Source organism: Strongylocentrotus purpuratus, unplaced genomic scaffold, assembly GCF_000002235.5.
Source record: "Strongylocentrotus purpuratus isolate Spur 01 unplaced genomic scaffold, Spur_5.0 spur5_scaffold_8, whole genome shotgun sequence".
Lineage (NCBI taxonomy): Eukaryota > Metazoa > Echinodermata > Echinoidea > Camarodonta > Strongylocentrotidae > Strongylocentrotus > Strongylocentrotus purpuratus.
The window spans coordinates 27,815,954-27,835,007 of record NW_022145614.1 but is presented as its reverse complement, the minus strand read 5'-3'; the positions used below and the strand labels follow the sequence as shown (position 1 = coordinate 27,835,007).

Sequence of the window (19,054 nt, the reverse complement as noted above, 5' to 3'; positions counted from 1 at the left end):
GTCTACTCCTTAGGTAGATTTCTAGCGATCGTTGGTCACGCCATGAGGTATGATGATTTCGAGTGTTTTGGTACGCAAATCTACCTGACTGATGAAGGCCAGAGGCCAACTGTGCAAGAAATCATCGACCAGCTTTACAATATGCAGCTGGTAGAAGGAGGTGAAGATGACCCCGAGTCATCCTCTTGTTAGTTTAATTCATCGGAAGGGGAATGGGGGAAGGGCAAAACCATATATAGCAAATACTGTAGCATATTTAACTTGAATGTAGAACTTATAGAACTGCAAAAGGAGGAGAAGGACTAGTGGATAAGACGATTAAGATGGAAAGTTTGATAACATCAATGAAGACTGTTTCGGAGCAGAGAAGATGTTGGAGGGAAAGGAGGAGATGAAGGTGGAGGAGGATGAGTTGACAATGGCGCAGGCCGAAGAAAAGCTGCAGGCCGAGGATTGACAGATCAGTAGAAAGAACAACAGTGGGGTGATTTAAATCGGGGCAAACCGATACAACTGTAATTGTTAACGTATATACTACTGCTGATTTTCCATGAACAATCTGCTTTAGAAAGTAGTCACTGTGTAATGTATTGCACCATTATATAACTAAGGTTTCTGGGCAATAGACACAGAGTTATTCGATCTTGTAGAGCGCATTTCATGACCAAAGCAAATTCCAATGCGTTTCACATTAATATTACATAATCTGGATAATGGTAACATTTCAATCCTAAAATGTCAAATCTGAACTACGAATTGAATCGACAAGTGTATGATTGTTATTTGATATCAAGGTGGAACAAGTATAATCACCCATGAACAAAAATGCTACAGAATTTGGGCCAATGCCATATGAGCAAAGGTTGGATTATATAGAATCCACTCTCATATACTTCCGTGTATTTTTCAGTATCAACATAATATCTCTACGAAAACTTGAAAGAAGAAAATATTATTTATTGAAAAATACCGAAATATATGCTTCTTAGACATGTACATAATATTTTGTGATGCACTCCACAAGTGCATTTGAATACGCATTTTGATAGAAACAAAAATTGAAAACATAAAGAATTTATTATGCTGTAAATATTGTACATATTATAATTACCTATATTTAATCAGCGCTTGTTACTGTTTGTTTTTATTCTTACATTTAAAAAGTGAAAGCAATATGCGGTAACAGAGAAGGAAAGGAGAGAGAGAGATGGTGGTTATTTTTTTTACCTGACTGCTAAGATTGTAAGTAAGCAACCAGACGGTCGACGGCTTTAGGTCCTCTCCGAGGGATCTGGTAATGAGGATTAATGCCTTACCAAATACCACTAGCGCATCGACTTGGTTTCGAACCCGGGTCACCGGATTACGAGACCACTGCTCTACCGACTGAGATATCGCGCCTCCTCAGGGAGAGAGAGAGAGAGAAAGAGAGAGAGAGAGAGAAGAGAAGAGAGAGAAAAGAGAGAGAGAGAGGGGGGGGGGCGGGGTGAGCTGTTTTATGATTGTTTTATTTTATAGAAATTAGGCGCTTACATGATACGTGACACCTTAACAGCGACCTGAAACCAATGCGGTTACATAAAAACTGACCAAACTTAAACACATTCAAGATTACATTTTAGTACAAAATCTGTTTCACTTTTGATTAACAATAGTAATACCTCGAGTAGCTTTGAAGAGACATAAAGTCAGTGACCAAAGAATATAAAAAGGAGGATAATTTATGTTTATATTTGAATGATGAATATCTCGTCTGGTCGATTGTTTCTCCATCACACTAGGTTTCAAAAGGGAAGTCACAAGATTAATCAATAATTTGTAATCAATGGTGTTTACCCTTCAAGTTTCGTTGGAAAACAAATACATTTCTTATCGAGTTTCGATAGAGCTAATAATATTAAACTCCCTGTCTATCAAAAATATATCTGTTTCGATCATGCCAGTCTTGATTCATAAAGTAAACATGTAATTTTTGTAATTGAATTGATAATTGTAAGTGATAAACGGTGAAAGCTCAATATTTTCCATGTCTTTCCTTTTTTTTTCTCTCTCTCTCTCTCTCTCTCTCTCTCTCTCTCTCTCTCTCTCTCTCTCTCTCCCTCTCCTGCCCCCCCTTTCTCTCTCTCTTATCTAAGTGTATAGATATAATGATGTAATATGCGCTATATAAGAATTGAACAATATTAGTCTAGTAATTAGTAGTACACGCCCCCTCCCCCGGGCCTCCCCCTCTTGAAAAAAGGTCTTGATTTCTTTGATGTTTGATGATCATTAAAAATCACATTATTCAGCTGAAATCACCCCTCTCTCCCTTTCTCTCTTTCTCTCCCTATCTCTCTCTCTCTCTCTCCCCCTCTCTCTCTCTCTTCTATATCAAAATTATCGTATTTTGTGTGATTCAGTTCATATCCCGACGCAGGAAGAGAGGGGTAAAGAGAGAGAGAGAGAGAGAGAGAGAGAGAAAAAGAGAGAGAGAGAGAATGGGAGTGAGAATGAGAGTGGGAGCACAAATGAGAGAAATAGACAGAGAGGGAGAGGGAGAGAGAGAGAGAGAGAGAGAAAAAAAAAATTATTGAAAAGAAGAAAGAAATCAAGGAAGTGGAACTTACGGATGTAAATGTAAACAAACTCGCGTGATACGATTTTCAGCCTGAAAGACACAAGACACATGAAACTATCAATATTCTCTTTTTCTTGCCACTACTTCCTCAAAAGCTATTTTTGCATAAGTCACGAAGTTAACTCACGTCTGTAACCATTTGGTATTCTATTCATGGTTCGGAGCGGAGTCGGATCCAACATGTTCAGTGGAAGTTCAATGTCTCCCATTTTGGCGGGATTTCTCGTCGTGTGCTGCGTTTTGGGGTCGTCTGCTAATCGGAATGTGTACCGCAAGGTCGGGCCTTACAAGTGGAAGCTGAACGGGTGGAACAAGGAGCCGGGGTTCAAAGCTAGAATTTCGCAGAAAGGCCTCGACTTTTGTGAGTTTTTACCTAAAATATTTCTCAACATTTTGATATAATCCCCCCCCCCCCAATATTTTACTAGTCTATAATCAAGCGACTTTTTTCAAATAGTTGATTGACACGTTTCGTATTTGATTCACCGATTATAATTATTTTATTTATTGAAAAAAATGTATTGTTTGCTTGATTTATTGCGTGATAGAGGAATTAAGAAGGAAAAGAGCGAGAGAAAGAAAGAGAAGGGGACAGAGACAGACAGACAGATAGACAGAACAGGATGCAATGTGCATGTAGAACATGTTTTTTATGCATGTTTATAAGAAAGAGGGAAGGAGAAAACAGTAACAGGAACTGAATCCTACATTTTCTCTCCATTCTCTCATGCATGTGGTTTGAACTTTGGAACCCTTTGTATTTACGATTCAAAGAACAAACATCACAGGTTATATAATTATGAAACCAGAAAAGAGCCTACATGGACCAATAGGATTAACTAGTTGGATTTATATCTTTGTCTAGACTTATCAATACGTGCCTGCTTCTAAGCTGATCCAAAAACAACCTTTATTAAGGGCGGATCCAGGTCTTTTCAAGGGGTGGGGGGGGGGGTGAAAAGTACGAAATTGCAAGCGCGAGGCGCAAAGCCTATACGGCGTAAGGTCCGGTACTCACTTCAATAGGGCTCGGAAAATTCTGAACCTTAAGATGTTTTATGTACATTCTGAGGCATATCTGAACAGTGAGTAAACTGATCATTTATGTGAATATTTTTTTGGGAGAAAGGGGAGGGGTGACGTGCGCCCCCACCCTCCCGCTGAATACGCCCCTGTTCATTAGAATTGCACTTCTCAATGAAATTAGAACTTAGAAGTGATATGCATTGATTAAATTTACTATATCTTCATTTTCCTTCTAATAACAAAAAAAAAGAGGAAAATGAATGCATATTTCTATTTCTTATACATACATACATACATACAATTGTCTTTTATATAGCGCAACATCCAACGAATTGCTCGAAGCGCTTTACAGAAATAATGACATAGTAAACACAAGATAGTACATGTATAAAAGAGTAATTATAATAACAAACAAAAATATTAGAATTACAATTTACTTATTGAAGAGGTACGTTTTTAGTTTTTTCTTGCACCATGTGAGAGGGGGGGGGGGGGGGGGACCTGGGAGGCCTGCATTCATGTCTCGGTGTTTCAAAATAATGCAGGCTACGGGTCTAAACTTAATCCGAGATATATATTCAATGCAAAACAGATTTATTGTGCAATTGCTTCAAACAACATGATTACTCTACATTTTCTGATTTTGGCTTTCTGTTCCTGCCTGTGATTGACTAAACTCCAATGGGTGCAAGACGAAATGCTTTAGTATGTCTGTACTCGTTGTTATTATTCGATTTTGTAGTACCAATCATCTCTCTTACGTAATTTGGGACAAATGTTCAGAGTTTGACAATAGGCCCAATGTTGCATGAGTCAAACGTCTGCAGGATTTATTGTTTTGCGCAATACGTGCGGGTTTTTCTGTGTGGGAATCCCCTCTCTTATTTTCTTTTGTTTGACTTCCTCGGGGGCATATCCCTTATGAATAGAATGTTTGAATAGTTTGTGGGGATCCTTTCAGACATAAAAACAGCAACAATAGATATCATAAAACTGATATTCCATAGATTACATCAATACACATATAGAATACAATAGCAGCATGTGTGTCGAATAGAATGCTTTTTGTTTGAAGAGTGTCTGTATCAGGGAGTTGGATTCCAACTCTCTGTCTATAAACATCGCTTAGGATACGGCACATTATGTACAAAATGAGCCTAAGATATCCACAGTTCGACCCACTGTGTGCATTCTAGGTGCTTTATGAATAAATTTTGTTTGATCTCTTGGAAAGAATACGCATATCTGTGTATGTACCGTCGGTGCATTAATGGATATTGAGTACATAACTTTAATGATCATGTTTTCGTCTCAGTGGGTATTGCAACTTCGGTATACGAAATATGATCGTTATTTCCCTATCCGCAAATACTAACTACGAATTGGCTTATTGGAATTCTTCCAAATATATAACAGGGGAAAAGATATCATAAAACTGATATCAAAAAATCTTTCAATAGATTTCATTATTTTTAAAACATTTTTTACCCCATAAAAAAGGTATAAACATGTATATACTGTCTTGTATTCAGTCGCATGCATATTGATTATTACTGTTGCTTGATAATTCTATGTGTCTTTTAAGTATACGGCATCCTTTTGTTTGTTTATTGGGGTGCTTTTCTTGCAAGTTGTATTTACATTTCACTAGATTTTACTTCTCTAACTGCAGCATTTGTGTCAATCGATCCTACCTACGGTCAAGTTTTGAGAATCTTTTCTAGCGGGAGGGGGAAATCGCAGCTCCCCCACCCCTCCCGTAACGCCGCCCCTGTTACTATAATAAAGGTGACCTTTAACCTTTCATTCATTACAGTGAGAGATGTCGGGATTCAGATGCTACAAAAACAGATTCAGCAGCTCACTATTCCTGACATCCACGGCAGTGCTGACATTGGTATCGGTGACGTCAAATATGACGTCACGAAGTAAGCAAATCAACCATTTTTACCTTGTTTTCGTAGTTTGCATTTACCACGTTTAGGTTTTGGTACCAATGCTCTTTGGTATCCTATGCATCAGTAGGCCCATGATGAATGAGAATAAGCCATTTTGGTAATTTAATCAAATTGAATGCATGCATACGTCTTTGTGAAGTGCCTCAATACGAATTAACTCATGCACCTGCTTTGAATGAGTGTATCTCAATATTAAAGATATTGACCAGTTTTGGAAACGCCCGCCTCTCAACAAATGGAATGGAAGCTCTTATTACCAATCATGTGAAAGAATATGTTTTGACTAATACGTAATTATACAGATTATGCCGGCGGGAAACCGCCTACTAATTGATAAATTTGGTGACCCGGCATTGATAGATATCGCGAATGCACTTCAACATTGAACATTTGGGCATATATTTCTGCTTTTTTGAGAATTTAGGTTAAAGTATTGCCATCTAAACCTCTGGGGGCAATATTTTAACAATATTGAATGGATATTTTGCACCCAAAACTATTGAACCGCAATTTTACCACTATGGGTCTAAATCTTAAAGGATGCAAAGCACATAATAGTTGGTCTTAGGTCAGATAAACATGGCTTGCATTATCTTACAACACGTAAAAAGTATGCACTTTGCATTCTGACTATTTAAATACTTTAAAATACAGGTGAAATTGAATTTAAAAAAACGAGGCACTTTACAAGAGCGTATGCATTCAATTAGGTTACATTACGAAAGTGCAATATTCATAGGCCTACAACATCGCTATTCCTTTCAATGAGCAATATAACTTGAATGTAGCAAGGACGCCGCGGACTCTACGATCTGGCTACGATTTGACTACGATTCGATTTCAGAAGAACATGAGACCTAAATTTCTCTGGAGAAGGAAAAGGTAAATCGGCTCAGAACCGTTGTGACGTCAGACCATTCGTGCGATTATCTACGATTTGAAGCCGATTCGACTTTTATTCTGACTAGAAAGCTTAAATTCAATAATATTCTGGCTGTTGATACTCTTATTGTCATTCAGAAACTAAAACGGGAATATTATGTTTGTTGGTTTGATTTCCATATAACACGAGCGCGTCCATTTCGAAAAAAAAATCAACTCAACGGCAATTTCAATACCCTATTGTATGTCCCATAGAAATCGTGTTTGGACTACGTAATACATCATTGCAATATTGTTCGCATATTTCGATAGGTGACTCACAAGGCTATTGAAATTGCCTTTAGATGATAATTCCAAAGTAGTTGCTTGCGATCATGTTTTATCTAATGTAATAGAACTTCTTCGAAAATCAGAACGCATGTGGATCGTGTAGTGTGTGCTGTATGGGCATACGTTGGATGAGCGGGAGAGAAGGAGGGGGAGGAGTGAGTGTGTGTGTGTGTGTGTGGGGGGGGGGACCTATACATGCACATCAGCAATAGGTCACATTTTACTGGGGGGGGGGGGCATCGTCTGACAAAATTCAGACAATTTATCCAAAAGATATCCCAGGAGTCTTCAAATTTTCAAAATTGCCAACATCATATGAGCGGGAGATCCCTCGATCGACATTTTCATTTTTTTCTCTCTACAATTATAGTCTATGTAAATATTTAAATGTTTTGTTTTTATAATGTGTTATTATGTTTGTATTTCCAAGGAGTTATCCTTGGTATTTCATACTTAATGATAAAAAATAAAACCAAACCAAGCCAAACCATGATCAAGGATGAAAACTGGTCGTAATTCTTGATCTTGTTTTGTTTTCAGTATTCGCATAACGACGTTCTCCATCCCGACCGCTTCACTGACTCCCGACCCGGCAGCTGGGGGCCTGACTCTCAAGACGAGTGGGATAAACCTCAAGGTGCATGGGGACTGGCACTACAAAATAGGTGGCTTGTGAGTGTGGTATATATTTCAATATTTATGGACTTGTGATACATTACATACAATGTATACCCCCCCCCCCTTGTTCTTTTTAGTTGTTAATGATTCCGCCTTCTCACATTTTCCATCCATTTATGGATAAGTGAGAGCTATACATGGATGAATTGTGGTATAGTGGTTCATTCACATGACTCTCAAACCAAGGGTTGAGGGTTCGAATCCGAGCCTGGCACTCGCGTCTTTTGGCAAAATTTAAACAACATTTGCCACTCTCCATCCGGGTGTTATATGGGTACCAGGCACGATTTATTCCTTGAAATGCTGCCAGAGCTATAAAGCCAGGGTAATACTATCCAAACTTCGTTGGAAGCGCATAGGGGCGTTGTATCACACTGTGATTATGTGCTATACAAGAACGGTTTATACAGTAGGCTTGCGGGTGCACCATGTGAGAGAGAGGGAGGATTGAGGAGTCTGAAAAGGACTCTCGGTAATCTTTCTTGAGGGTTTGTTAGTCCTGAAAAGGACTGTTGGTATAGTCTTGAAAAAGACTTTGTTTATCTTTCTTAGCTTATAGATCTAAGGAGAACTATAGCACTTGGAGAGGATGGTTTGCGGGAGTGGCTCGACGTTTCAAGCAGGTTGACTATCCGTCGTCAGGAGTGGAAAATAGCTGGCGTGCGTGAGCTTAAGTTACCGGGGTGCGGACGTCGGGGAAAAATACATGACCGTGTGGGCTTGAGTCATCGGGGAGTGGATATGGATGATCTGCTAGTCCGTCTGGCTGTCCGTCTGGACTGGAGTCTCCGGGTTGCGGACGTCGAGAGTTTCGAATCCATTTTTTCCCCGACGTCCGCACCCCGGTTACTTAAGCTGCACGCACGCCAGTTATTATTTTTATCATTATTTCTTTCATTTTCATTATCATCATTAGTAGTAGTAGTAGTAATATGATTAGTAGTAGTATTATTAATAATAATATTACTATCATCATCGTTATTTTCATCAGCATTATTGTCATCAGCATTATCATAATCATGAATACATTAAAAAAAATGTATTATTATTTTCATCATCAGTACAGCTTATATCGAAAGAATAGTAAAGATACAGAAACTAATATCGATACATTATTATGGACCTTTACAGCAAAGGGTGAATTTTTCAATCTGGTTCCTTTTCTCTTCTCCCAAATCTTAGTATCCCAATATCTGACTCTGGGAACTTTGACGCGAGTGCCTCGTCTATCTCCCTCGCTGTGACGCTGAGGATAGGTGAGTCCTTACCAATATGAAAACTTTTAAAAGCATTTTTTAAAAACATAAACAGCTTACTTTTATGTGAAAAAATCACAGATTTCAAAGGAAATCAGGCCGTTCATTTTGAGACGGCGATCTGAGCGAGAGCATTACAATGAAAACTTTGAGGTACTTTATTACGGAACATTTTGGATTTAAATGCAAATTCAATCAACTTGGAAAAGTAGCTTGATTAATTATTGTCCAAACGGTCTGAAATAAAAGGGCCGTGATTTTTCTCTATCAATAAAATTGTATATTTACTGCAGAGTTGTACAATATTTTAAGAGGTAGAACTAGAGCTGGTCCTGCCTCGACAAAATTTTCTGTCACCATATCCTTTTTCATTTCATCTCTCTCTCTCTCTCTCTCTCTTTCTCTCTACTTTCCTTACCCCCTAACTCCTTTCCCTTCTCTTCCTCTTCCTTCTCTCTCTCTCTCTCTCTTCGTACACTCTCCTTTTCTCTCCTCCTCCTCCTCTCTCTTTGTTTCCCCTCTTTCTCTCCCGCCCTCTTCCTTCCTCCCTCATAGATCGATCGATCCCTCATCCCCCGTCCCTCCATCCCTTCCGCCCTCCCACTCTCTTTCTCTATCTCTCTTCTTGCTCAAATTCACCACTATTTACTTCTTGCCATTGCAGGAGTTGATGCCACTGGTCGACCTAACATCTCGTCCAAGGCTTTGGACTGTTCCTTCAACATCGGCGGTCTTGATGTTGATCTACACGGTGGAGCAAGGTATGGGCGGCGTTATGGAGGGAGGTGGGGGAAGGGGCGGCGTTATGGAGGGTGGTGGGGGAAGGGGCGGCGTTATGGAGGGAGGTGGGGGAAGGGGCGGCGTTATGGAGGGAGGTGGGGGAAGGGGCGGCGTTATGGAGGGAGGTGGTGGAAGGGGCGGCGTTATGGAGGGAGGTGGGGAAGGGACGGCGTTATGGAGGGAGGTGGGGGGAGGGCGTTATAGAGGGAGGTGGGGAAGGGGTGGTCGATTTCAAACATGCTCTCTCTCCAAAAAAACATAATACGCCTCAGAAAAATATGAGAATCTCTTCTTAAGTCGGGGGGGGGGGGAGCGCTTGTCTAATTGATTGGCTGATGCAAAAATCTTCGCGAAGCAAAATGAACTCATAATGCTCCCACTCTCTTTGCCCCCCCCCCCTTACAATACATATCACCTCTTCCCATCATATGAATATTTTCTCCTCCGTATATCAGACGCGTATGAAGGATGAGCCAACAATGATAATACAGTACGTCTCAGAAAAAACGAAACCGAGAATTAGTTTTCACTGGCTGCCTGCCGTTGCAACAGACAGAGTTGACAATTGCATCAAGTCTTTCGTCTTCTTTGTGCATGGCTGATCATTAACGAAACGGAGTTAAGTCTTTTGTCAACTCTGTTTGTTGCTACGGTAGGCAGCCAGTGAAAACGAATTCGTTTTTAAAATCAAATTATGGAAATGCAAGCATTACTTGAATCTAACAGAACTTTGTTATTCATGGCTCATTTTTCCTGATTGAGGTGTCATACGAAAGGGCGGAAAATGAACTATCTAGAAATGTGATTTTCTCTTTGAAATTCAGATACTGCCCACCAAATGACTTTTTGGTTTCCTCTCTTCAAATTGTGTTTAATCACTCATGCATGATATATGCATCATAATGAGTATCACAGGAAAGAGGAGGATCTAAGCTTTACAAATATGTGTCAAATATTACTTATAAATGTGACTAAGTTATGATGAAACATCGCCAATTCTCGGTTTTGTTTTTTTCTGGGACGCACTGTATAAATGCATATTATAATTTCAAATAACATTTACTTTGTACATTCATATTATTACAGCTGGCTATACAACCTGTTTGACGACAAAATAGGAGACGCCATCAAAGATTCTCTCAATGGCCAGGTATAGACATCTTTATATCTAAACTCCAGAGAGTGAAAAGGTGGATTGGGGATGCCCATAAAATTAAAGGAAGTGGAAAGAATATGGAGGGGTAGAAAAATTGTAGAATTGTAAGAGATAAAAAATCAACGAGAAAAAAGAAGGAATCCACAATATGACATTAAAGCATTTAAAGCCAGGTTAAATCGTATGGTGTGTAACTGGAAGCTACTGGGTTGCAGCAGCACGCTCTGTTTTCTATTCATCGGTTAATATGTACACTTGACTTGACAGCAATAAATATTTACTTTTTAATGTTTTGTGGTTGCCGCTATATACATTCTTTTAAAAGAATGGTAGGATCGACCTATACCAAAACTGTTCTCCGCAATATTTTTGTTTAATTATCAGAAGAGTTTTCAGTTCTGCCTTATTTTACCAAGCATGCGATATACTGGGAATGGCACCTTCTATTTTCACCATTCCCGCCAAGTTCGTGAATATAAAAACAGCTAGTAGGTCAGAAGCCTGTCCCGAAATAGTCACCCCCATTTTATCCAACAGATTTTACCCTCAAAGACTATCTCACTATTTTTTTTGAGGGGTCAAATTTTACGAATCGAATAAGTTGACTATTTCGGGATAGGCTAAGACTATGATGGGGTTTGTAACACCATCGGTTATTTGGGATATCGTACAAAACGGTGTTAAATGGTTATCCAACTCGGATATTATTTGGTTGCTTACTCAGATCTGTGATACAGTTATCGATGAAGTCAATGGCAGTTTGGAAGACGAACTAAAGGACTTGCAAGGTAGGATTTTACTAGGTCCAGACAACCACTTCCAAACTGTCCTTCCCAGCTAGACCATTACTCATCTTTGATGCATTTTTTTTTATTAATTCATTCAAAATGGTACTACATGTATTTTAAAAAGAAGAACCATGCGTCGCAAATATTGTTGAATCAAAATGGTAAAAATAAACAAGAAACAAACTTACACGTTTAGAAGATAACTTGCATGAGTGATGGTTGAAAATAATATTAAACAGGGTACCATGATGTAATGTAGAAACGAAAGAAAAATGCATTGCGAAGAAAAAGTTCTTAACACAATAACATTATATTTCCACAATACTACAAAAAGGAACAGACAGAAACTAATATTGTAATGAGGGGGAGTGGGGGTTAATTAGAAGGGGAAAGTTTAATACTCTGATGGACAACTCATTGATGTATAATTATGTTTACAAATGTATTATAGAGAAGAACAAGCTAAACATGAGATTTATTTAAAAAATGATTTAATGAACTGATGAAATTCATAAAGGTTTAGATAGAAATGTATTAGTTTTGAAAGGTAATTGATAGTTTGGTGTTAACAAATATCATAATAAATTTTGTTCTTACTCTTTATCTATATGGTAGTGATTGCCCCGGTAGGAGATGTCGTCGAAATTGACTATTCCTTGGTAGAGAGTCCTTCCTTCAATGGTTCCATCAACACTGCTCACAAGGTATGCTCATTCATATGCCGGTTACGCACGAGGCGTTAGTTTCCTGACGTACGATTGCGTCAGTGACTTGTGCGGCCATTGACGTAAGCGCTAGATGAGAGTCATATCGTATATAAAGTGAATACAACAACAACACCAACAACCAGGGGCGGCGATCCCGGGGGGACGGGGGGACACGTCCCCCCTCAATTTTTTTAGGGGGGATCGTCCCCCCCCCCCTGGAAATTTGAAAAAGTGCAAAACAAATTATATAGCATATACCGAATAATGACTGCAACACACTTTTAGGCTCTGGAAGGCCCAAGAGTGCAGCGTTTAGACTAATAAAATTGCAAAAAAAATCTCGCTCGGCCATAGCTCCCTCGCATAACATCCTCGTAAAAAAAATTCGCATTTCGTCCCCCTCGGTCATTAACAGAAATCGCCGCCCCTGCCAACAACTCCCAAACATCGCGTCGCATTGCTGGCGTATGCACTGTATGCGCTGGATTGCATAGCGTAAGCGTTGGAGAACCGCTATCTGTATGCCAGACTGTAACTGATCGCTCTGCTAGCCGGTCATCGAGTTTTTATGATATTACATAGTGATTCATTCAATGATGAAAACACCCTGGTCTGATCTTGTTCCTCATTATTTTTGTTTTTGTTGATGTTTCCAGGGTGAGGTGTACCCGATAGGAAACACGACCGAATGTCCACTGCCGGTTCCACAGATTCCACCCGACTCGGATATTTCTCGAATGGTGTTCATCTGGATAACCGAATATCTGCCCAACTCAGCCGGTTACGCGCTTCAGAACGTCGGTTTCCTACAGTACAACGTGACCCCTGAAAATGTGAGTGAACTCTATGGCTTGTTTATCTTGACTATTGACGTCATCATATATACCATTATGACGTGTGAATCGCATTTTTGGGTTATTTCCCTTTCCTCATCGTCATCATGTTTCCATCCCGTTACCCCTTCTCTTTTCCTCCCTCCCTCCTCACTCGTTCCCCCTCCCTGCTTCGCCGCCTCTCTTCCTCCCTCCCCTTTCTCTCCATCTATAAAGCTCTCCCTCTTCCTTCATCTCTCTCTCACTCTCTCTTTCCGGAGTGTTGGCTCAGTCAGTAGAGCGTCCGCCTCACAACCAGGAGGTCGTGGGTTCGAACCCCGGCCGCGTCATACCAAAAGACGTTAAAAGATGGGAGTTGCTGTTACCTTGTTTGGCGTTCAACAATAAGGGATAGAGCAACGTCGATCTGGCGCTGCTCAGTAGCTGCCGGGCTCACGATCAATTGGGCAAAAAGAATTTCCGTTTCGGTTTAATAAAATTTGGAGTGGACTATTAGGCTATTATTATTATAATTATTATATTCTCTCTCTCTCTCTCTCTCTCTCCCTCTTTCTATATCTTTATCTCTCCATCTTCCTCCGCCTACCCCCCCCCCCCCGCCCTAATCACTCTCTCTTTCTCATATACACATTTTGTTACAGCCTTTAACCCCTCTTCTTCTATAGTACTTTTCTGCGCACCAATCTCCTGAATCCCTGTTACAAATAGGGCAACAACAATAATTAAACCATGGAACTTGTGGGACTTTACTTCATTTAGGCCTAGATGTAGGATGGCTTTCATTTCACTTTTTAAAACTTTGTTTTTCTTATCGTCATCCAGGTCCCTGCTGAAGAGAAGAATTACTTGAACACATCCAACTTTGCCTTGGACCTCCTCATCCCACAGGTATGAAGCTATACACAGGGGCGTTTCCATGGGAGGGGAGGGTGGGGACTTTTTAATCTGATTATTCTGGGGGCGTCTCCATAGTGCATTTAATTTTTATCGATTTTTTTTTTCTCGCTAAATAATGATTCCAAGATCCATTGATGTGACATGACCTTAGATAGACAGTCGAAGAAAATGTGGACATCATTTATTGGGTGAGAGGGGGTCGGGGAGAGAGGCGGAAAGGGGAAGGGGGTCAGGGAGGTGAAAATCGGAAAGGGAGAAGGAAGAGGAAGGGAGAAAGAGAGGAAGGTAACGAGGCCATACCAAATGAGGGGGCTAGCGACGGAGAGTTGAGTTCAAAAGAAGAAGTAGAAGAAGAAGAATAATGAAGAAGAAGAAGAAGGAGGAGGAGGAGGAGAAGGAGAAGAAAAAGTAGAAAAAAGAAGAAGTAGAAGAAAAGGTAGAAAAAGAAGAAGAGTACAGAAGAAGAAGAATAAAGAGAAGAGGAGACAAAGAGAGAGGGGAGGGAGGGAGAGAGAGAGAGAGAGAGAGAGAGAGAGGGGGAGGGAGAGAGGGGGAGAAAGAGAGAAAGGGGGAACAAAACTAACCCATCATCATCTCTTCTGTAATGGTTGTTGAGTTGAAGATGTATAGGCTTTGACAGACCCTACCAAAGTTTAAAGATATATCACCGCTGCCGTATCATCGTTCGTTGTTTTGTTTTGTTTTCGTTTTTGTTTCGATTTTAGATCAACAAGATGTACCCGAACATGGCAATGCAGATCAATGTGAACAGCACTAAGGCTCCCGTTGTCAAAGTAGCGTCTACCGGGGTTCAGGCCGTCTTGGTCGGGGACTTCATCCCGTACGCAATCTTACCCAACAAGACCCTGGCCTACCTGTTCACACTCAGCGTGGTAATTTTTGTCTGATATGATTTTCTTCTTCTAAACATAATCGTTTCACATTCTCTAAAATGTAAAGCACTGGAAGTCCATGCTAAAAGTATAGTGGAATATACTAACAAAACAGGAATTCAACCACTACTTTTGGAATGGCATCTACAGTAATGTATAGTGAATTAAACGCTAGACTAAAGGAAGTGACTCCTGAAAGATAGGTTTCTACCACCCTGCATTACAAAGGAAAATATGTTGCCTTACAAAGTAAAAAATTAAACCCTCATATGACTGGGTAAAGATTTATATACATGTATTACATTCAGAAATATCAAAGTCGAGTATAATATTGGCGGTTTGGCCAGAGACTTGAAGGGTATTGGTCGCAGGAGGCTGAAGGGGGGGGGGGGTGCAGGCAGAGGCGCAGTGCACTATTCCAATCTTTGCTACCTATATAGAGTTTTGTCATTGTGTGGTAATATTTTTCTTAAATCAGAATATTTTTTCCATCATGTGTTATGTCATTGTTATGAATTGCGACCTTCAACGAAGCACATTTTCATTCCTGTTTTACCTCTCCTATGTTTCCTGCAGACCATATCGGCCAAGGTGTCTGTGAACTTCACCGGGAACAACATAACATGGAACATATCGTCATTCAGGTAACAGAGTCATCCTAGTAGACAAATAGCCCATGAGACCGACCAACAAAGAGAATATAATTTTTTTGTTTTAAAGAGAAAAGAATTCCAAGAGGTCGCACGCGATACCACACATAATCGCCAAAATGAGGAAAAGGGGGAGCTACAGAAAAAAAAATGTGTATGCTTATGTATGTAAATATATTTAAATATATAACATATAAGTGATGTAAATATTATTACACCCCCCCCCCCTCCTTCCGGAAGGGGTTCCACCCCATATTTATCAATTTCTGTATACGCCACTGTAATGTAATAGAAACCCAATTCATCATGGTTATAGATTTTCCCCAAAGGCAGGCGCTTTATAACCAGAATGATGATAACTAAGAAATGTACATTATTTACATTTATTTTTACAGCACCACCATGAAAGCAGTCCACTCAGCAGTGGGACCATTTTTTGTAAGTACAATATTATGATACTTCGTCATGATATTCATTCATATCATGTTTTTCATTTGTGTTATATACTTTTCATTTAAACTATTGTGTACATTTACTTTGAGATAATTGATGTGAACATGCTTTATAATAAAGGAATTACAAATTTGATTTTCAACAAACATACTCAAAATCCTACCATTGAACTACAGTAAAGTTATTGATATACATTGAGCGTGAAGGTGAGGCACCTTCACGCTCAATGTATATCAATAACTTTACTTTAGTTCAATGGTAGGATTTTGAGTATGTTTGTTGAAAATCAAATTTGTAATTCCCTAATTATAATGCATGTTCACATCAATTATCTCGAGGTAAAACATTTTAAGAAAATGTTTGTAATTTTAAATATTACTTAACTAAGTAATATTTAAAATTACAAACATTTTCTTAAAATGTTTTTTTCTTTTCAATAATTCATATTGCCTTTCAGACATCTGCCCTTCAGCTTGCAGTCAACACAGCAATCAAAGTTGACCTGATCCCCGATCTTAACAGTGAGTAGCACTTTTAATTTTTTTGTGCTGGTTTGGTTGGTTGTTATGTTTGTTTACCTGACTGCTGAGAAAACATGTGTTTGCTTGTAAGTAAGCAAGCATGGGGACCAGCGGCTTTTAGTCCTTTTCCAAGGGACTAGGTAATGAGGATTGATGCCTTTCCAAAGGGCACCTGCGCATTGACTTTGCTTCGAACCCGGAACCTCCCGGTTACAAGACCACTGCTCTACCATTGAGCCATCATGCCTCATTTGTGATAACTGTGGTCTTTTCTCGAGTGATTGTATAGATGAAATTTAATAACGAGTACATTTGTGGCGCATTTTATGATATAATACTCAGATAATACGGAGAAATTGTTAATGGAATATTTATGTGCAATTCCTATACTATTAGAAATGGATATACCTTTAAAATGCTACGCTGAATGATGCCAAACATCAACAGTGATCAAAGGAATTTCTCATAATTAAATGAACATGTCATACGATGATAGCGCACGATTTTGCGTAAATAAACCAGACGCCTGTTTCTCATAATTTTCTGTACCATCTCTCTCTCCTACATATTTTATTTTTCGTTTTCCATGTTCCCCACTTCCCTCCCCTCATCCCCTCTCTTTCTCTCTGATCTATCTCCAATGCCTCTCATCAGCAACTTATAACTGTAATACCTCATAATTGTTGTGTATACAAGATTTTAATACTCTGCACCAAAGTTGTCGCCGAATGCAAGACAATTAGGTGCTCAGATAACAGGGGTAATACTTTAAGCCGTTCATTTTTTTTACTTTAAAAGTGCCCCTTTTACACTTTTGAATGTGCCCCGCCGACGGTGCTAGAGCGATGGAATGGGTGCAGTATTGGTGCCCTACTCACTGGAACGCGATCTCAAAGACTTATTGAATAGACCCCATTGAATATCCTACAGAAATAATGTTCTGATGATGTCATTGAAATTTTGGCACATATCGACAGGCGGTGGACATGCCACAGGCGATTGAAAGTTTTTACTGAAGTTGATTTTTCGAAAGTCTTTGCGCTCGATTCATGGTGCGTCTGGTACATGTTTATGATACTGAGTTCAACCTTTCATCTCTTATCGGATAAAACACAATTATAATGAATATTCATTTCGATTTCATTCATTATCTTCATCTTTAGAGCTTGGTGCTGTGGGAGCTCCCCTGCCGCAGCTTGATGGTTTTAACTTCACCAAGCCTGTCGTCTCCCTGGGAGAGGTAAGAAATAACCATCCGTGGGACACGAAAAATATGAATAGGGCAGTTGCGTATCCAGCGTCAGGGGTGTATCCACAAGACAGGGGTGTATCCAGTATAGTTTAAAGCTGACGTACCCCCATCCCCTCAAGTTTAACGCCCCTCCCGAAAAAAAGTGCACGAAGTTTGCCGCCCGAGTGGTATTCCGATTTACAGGAGTGAAAATTCACTCTTTCAGGATTCATGTTTAAAATATGTAACTTTTTGTTTAAAATAAATATTTGCATGAGGTATAACTTTACTTTGGCGTGGAATTCAAGCTCAAAATAGAAAACGCCACTCTCAATAAATTAATTCAAACCACAACATTCGAGTGGATTTCACTATGATTTGGAATCGATATCAGCATGAGGGGGTAGGGGTCACCATACTTAGGTCAGCGAATGGGGGAGGGGTGAAAGGAGGTCGTATCGTCTTTCTTTGTTGTTTTTATATACCTATTTTATTATCATTATTATCCTTACCATTATTATTTTATTTAATTTAATTTTTTCTTTTTCAATTTTTCATTTTATCCCCGATTTTTTTTTTAGAATGGGGGGGGGGGGGGGGGGGGGGTTACAAAACAAAACTCTCTGCTACTGGGTTTATTTCAAATCATGACAGAATAACCTCTTTTTATTACAACAATATATTTTTTTATTCCCTAAATACTACTTTAAATACCACGTATCCCATGAATTCCTCATAAATTAATTGCACTGGTTATTTGCAGGGAGGTATCCCTGTTATTTGTCACGTGAACTATCAAAAACATATTAATAAAATACATAAACCAAATTCCTCTGACTTAATTTATTTACAAGCTTATATGGAGCATTGAATTTTATTCAAAACTTTTACAGATACACAATGTAACTTTTTTTTTAAACAATCTTATAGATCTTCATTTTAATATGCGGAATTCACTTACGATCATTTACTCATCAACGTTTTAGTTTGTGTAAACCTTTCAAAATCTTTTGATTTCATTTTGGTATTTTACAGGGATTTTTGAAGATCGGGACGGACCTGACCTATACACCATGACGCTCCAGTCAGTATCCCGACCTGTGCAACTTGCATCTAAAAGTCGTACATGTATAGTGTACTTATGGCTTCTGGTAACAGGCGGGTTAAACACGGCAAACGAGAGTCGATTGACGAATGAAGCTTTACATCAAAGAACAGAACATTCAATCCTCACAATTATCACACATTTAATCACCTTCTAAGTAGTGCATTTAGTTCCTATTTCAAGAACATTGCTTTAAACTAGAAGTCGACGACGCAGATTCATTCTCACTCGAAGGCTAATTAATAATGATATTAATAATAATAATAATAGTTCGTCCTTATATAGCGCAT

General features: G+C 39.3%; 1 protein-coding gene across 1 annotated transcript; it reads left to right on the top strand.

The window, feature by feature from the left end:
- The first annotated feature begins 2,676 nt into the window (after positions 1-2,676).
- Positions 2,677-18,836, top strand: LOC100889771 (bactericidal permeability-increasing protein-like). Its single transcript, XM_030976189.1, has 16 exons — positions 2,677-2,981; positions 5,463-5,574; positions 7,357-7,488; positions 8,677-8,750; positions 9,415-9,511; positions 10,617-10,680; positions 11,411-11,474; positions 12,090-12,178; positions 12,838-13,014; positions 13,837-13,902; positions 14,637-14,804; positions 15,381-15,448; positions 15,850-15,892; positions 16,365-16,428; positions 17,592-17,668; positions 18,695-18,836. Exons 1-16 carry the CDS (start codon positions 2,774-2,776, stop codon positions 18,734-18,736), a joined length of 1,545 nt encoding a protein of 514 aa, XP_030832049.1. The 5' UTR covers positions 2,677-2,773; the 3' UTR covers positions 18,737-18,836.
- The last annotated feature ends 218 nt before the right edge of the window (positions 18,837-19,054 follow it).

Excerpts from the sequence above, each read along its gene's own strand:
- LOC100889771 (XM_030976189.1), top strand. The coding sequence starts at position 2,774 with ATGGTTCGGAGCGGAGTCGGATCCAACATGTTCAGTGGAAGTTCAATG. Across the intron at positions 10,681-11,410 it reads AAGATTCTCTCAATGGCCAG|ATCTGTGATACAGTTATCGA; the intron begins GTATAGACATCT and ends TTGCTTACTCAG. Across the intron at positions 12,179-12,837 it reads CCATCAACACTGCTCACAAG|GGTGAGGTGTACCCGATAGG; the intron begins GTATGCTCATTC and ends TGATGTTTCCAG.